Source organism: Papilio xuthus, unplaced genomic scaffold (assembly GCF_000836235.2).
Source record: "Papilio xuthus unplaced genomic scaffold, Pxut_1.1 DF826115.1, whole genome shotgun sequence".
Classification (NCBI taxonomy): domain Eukaryota; kingdom Metazoa; phylum Arthropoda; class Insecta; order Lepidoptera; family Papilionidae; genus Papilio; species Papilio xuthus.
The window spans coordinates 5,948,052-5,952,039 of NW_013532534.1; the positions used below are offsets into that span (position 1 = coordinate 5,948,052).

Here is a 3,988-nt window from a genome sequence, read left to right on the forward strand (position 1 = left end):
TCGCTGTACACCGCCTTTTGTATCGACGTCTATGATTCTTCTACGTCCAGTGTTAATGTACGCTATTTTGTAATAGAGTAGCGTATTGCGTTGAATGGTCGAAGTAGCCCATATCCCTCATTAAACGTAGCATTCGCTTGCATTTTGGTATATTATTCCAGCAAGATAATTTTCTCGGTATGTTCTCGTTGGCCCTTTTCACATCGCCTTGTACACGGCGGCTTGTGGCTTGTGTTGAACCTGAGATACACTTGTTTTCCGGTGGTGTACCCAGTCTTTGTTTCATTTGCCAATTCCATTTCCAACGAGATGAATGCTGGGAGTCATGCGACGATCTCCTTGGTGGAGACGATATTTTATCATCCTTCCTATCGAATGCTGTTTTCTATCTTGTCGTCCCAATCTACACCGCTTCTCCATATGTGTTGAAGAAGTTTCTTGCCCTGTATTAATATTGGCGATGCCAAACCTAAAGGGTCGAACGTAGACATGACGGCGCTTGTAACTTCCCTTTTAGTGGGCACCTTTTCGCCTCGCGCGATGTCTGTCGGTGTGTTGCGTAGGTTAGCCCGGAAACCTATAGTATCCTCTTCGATCAACCATCGTAGACCCAACGTTTTCTCTTCTTTTTCAACTAGGTTTACTTCTTTTGTCTCCGGATTTTCAATATTAAAACCATTTAGCAGAGATGGTTTGTTTGAAGTCCAACCTCTGAGTTCGAAACCTGCCTTTTTGTGGATTACATCGACTTGCTTTGTCACCTTTAGGAACTCTTCCTCCGTATGAAAACTATGCAAATAATCATCCATATAATGATTCCTGTCTATGGCTTGAAAAGCTTCCGGGTACTGTTCTTTAAAGTCGGCGGCATTCTTATTCTTCACGTAAATGGCTATACTGGGAGATGACGTCGCACCAAAGACGACAGACGTCATTCTATATTCAATCGGCGGTATATCACGACGATCGCCGCGCCACAGAAATCTCAAACTATCTCTATCATCGGGCTTAATTCGAATTTGTAGAAACATTTCTCGAATGTCTGCCGCAACTGCGTACGGACCTTGTCTAAACCGTAAAAGGACACCGAAGAGCGATTGTAGTAGATCGGGACCCGGTAACAGAGCGTCGTTAAGACTTTTTCCTTGATACCTAGCCGCTGCGTCGAATACAATTCTTAATTTTCTTTTTACAGGGTGCTCAACAGAAAAGTGAGGCAGGTACCACAGACGATTTGATTTTGAACCGATGGGAGCTTCTTCCGCGTATTTATTTTCGATAAGCTTTTGAATTTGTTCGTTATATTTCATTTTCAGCTCCGGATTTCTATCAAGCTTTTTTTCAATATATTTTAGCCTATTTTCCGCAGATGTGTAGTTATTAGGCATTATTTCATCTTTGTTTTTCCACAAAAGACCTGCTTCGAATCGGCCATCTGAGAGGCGCTTACACGTTGCCTCTAAAAGCGCTAAAGCTTTTCCTTCCGAGTCAGTACTCGGCCTTTTGGGTTGTACTCCAAGGGCCTCTATTGAGAAGTGTTCCTTAATAGTCATGTGCATTTCGTCGTCGATTCCATTAACGTGTGCACATTTCTCAGAAAGGCGGATGGATTTTCCATATCCCATATCTAATCCGTGCAATACCCATCCTAGTTTTGTCATGGACGCAACTGGCTGTCCGGGCTTTCCTTTTCTGACCTCCCGAGAGATAATAAACTCCCAGTTATCTTGCCCTATAAGAAGCTGAGGTGGTTCTTCTTCGTAATACAATGTGTCGCTAAATTCCCTCAGATGGGAATAAGTTTCAAGCTTTGTCTTCTCTAATAACTGTGACGCAAGCTTGAGATTTTGCACCGTACGCACGCCTTGTAAAACCCTTGTTTTGTTTTGGTGAATTCCTTTTATCTTTAAGTTAATTTTCTGGGAATCAGTCTCGATTATGCGTTTGCCGCCTACGGTTTCCAAAACAAGACTTTCCGTGCGGCCTGATAAACCAATTTCTTGAGACACATCGGCGTTTAATAAAGACACTGTAGAGCCTTCGTCTAAAAGCGCCATTATTCTCTTAGACCCTTTGCTTCCAAATACTTCGACACGGATCATCTTAAGATAGGCTTTCTGGGCTTGTACCGTGTTGATTTGTTGCGCCTCGATTGTAACTTCTTGTGACGAGGCTTGCTCATTATTCAAACGTTCGCTTCTTTTATAATGTAACATTGTGTGGTGTCCTCGCCTGCATATCTTGCACGGCGGACTGCGACAATAACCTTTCGTAAATTTATGACGAAGACATTTAAAACAAACGGCTATACTTTTAACCGTTACCCATCTATCTTGTGTGGACTTGTCCCTAAAGTTTTGACAAGCCACAAGAAAATGATTGCCTTGGCACAATGGACATTTAATTTCTTTCGTTTGTGGCTCGCTTTGATCTAGTTGACGTGTAGAGTTCACTAAACTTCTCGTGTTTCTTCTGCAGCCGCTTTTTAGATTTACAGTGGCAAAGGCCCCACATTTGTCTGCCTCGTTATTCAGGAACGTAGATATCGACTCGAGGTCCGAGCAATCGTCTTCGTCTATTTTTGCCGCGTAATCGTACCATCTAAACTTTAAAACAGACGGCAACTTGTCGAGAATTTGCCTTGACATTTCAGGTGATCGAAGATAATATGGCTTTTTCAGACCTCTTATTGTAGCGACGCTATTATTTATTTGATTTGCGAACGCACATATATCGCTCGGGTTTTCACTTATACGTTGGAGCGACCTTATTTTGTCTAACTCCGCCATAACTAAAGCATCTGGACGACCATACCTCCGGCCGAGGGCTCGCATAACTTCGTCTGGGCCTGTGTCTGAGAATAATAGACTTTTAATCGCTTCTTTAGCGTTGCCCTTAATTGCCCGTCTCAGCCGCGCCATATTTTGTACACTGCTGAACATAAAAGCGGTGTCTTCATACATAACTTTAAAGGCCAGCCATTCTTCGATGTTGCCGTCAAAAAAAGGCAATTCATAAATAAATTTTGGCTGCGCAGATGAACCTTCTCTTGTAGACATTGCTTCCTTTAAAGCGATTGTGAGAGCTTCTACTTCCGACGTAATTTTCTTTGTCGAACTGCATTCTTGCTCGGCGGCTTCATTTTCTTGAGGGGAATATTTATTACACGGCTTTATTTCTTCTTGGCAATCGCCTTGTTGCGACGTATGCAACCAATCTTCAACCCGGGACATATTATCGCCCGGTTCCTCAGCCGAACATTCCTCCTCCTCGCATTGTATGCGCTCTAACTCTATGCGAGCTAGATTAACTTCCGCCTGAGCCAATCTTTCTTTGGCCAATAACTCGCGTCTTCTCACAGACGAGCTTGTCGACTTCACAGACTTTGAACGGCAGCTTTGTCTCGTTAATGCCTCGGCTGTAGTTACACCGGACATTAACGCCATATTTCGTGAGCTCCCTTGCTCAGTCGCCTGTCGTCGTACGGCACCCATGTTCATTGGTCCGGATATAGCGGACATTGCCGTTCTTGCGGTCGCCACTTCTGTCGATGTAGCACGATGCGTGTTTTGCGAAATTGCCGATGCGCAGGAACCTCCCGGCCGTTCAATATTTGCGCTTACAGTCGCCGTATGCCTTGTAGAGGGCACCGACGGGGGCCGGAGAGGAGTATTTTTCTGTGACCTAGTCACTGGCATTTTTGCCGAAACTTCAAAATTTTTATTTAAATTTCAAACGATTGTCGACGAAACTTCAAATAAAATGTCGATGAACTTCAAAATATTTCGACAATACAACAAAGAAATTGTCGACGAAACTTCAAATAAAATGTCGATAAACTTCAAAAAATATTTCGACAATACAACCGAGAAATTGTCAAAGAAACTAAAAATGTCGACAAACTTCGAAAAATTTGGGAAAGGAAAAAAAACTTGGAAAAAATATTTTGATAAAACTTCAAAAAACATCGACAAAACTTCAAAAAATT

The 3,988-nt window shown here is 42.8% G+C and overlaps 1 protein-coding gene across 1 annotated transcript; it reads right to left on the reverse strand.

Moving 5' to 3' along the window:
* Positions 1 to 368: 368 nt before the first annotated feature.
* Positions 369 to 3,521, reverse strand: LOC106123244 (uncharacterized). The gene has a single exon (XM_013319475.1). It carries the CDS (start codon positions 3,519 to 3,521, stop codon positions 369 to 371), a length of 3,153 nt encoding a protein of 1,050 aa, XP_013174929.1.
* Positions 3,522 to 3,988: the final 467 nt, after the last annotated feature.

Bases quoted from the DNA above. Each gene is read 5' to 3' on its own strand.
- LOC106123244 (XM_013319475.1), bottom strand. From the start codon at position 3,521: ATGTCCGCTATATCCGGACCAATGAACATGGGTGCCGTACGACGACAG.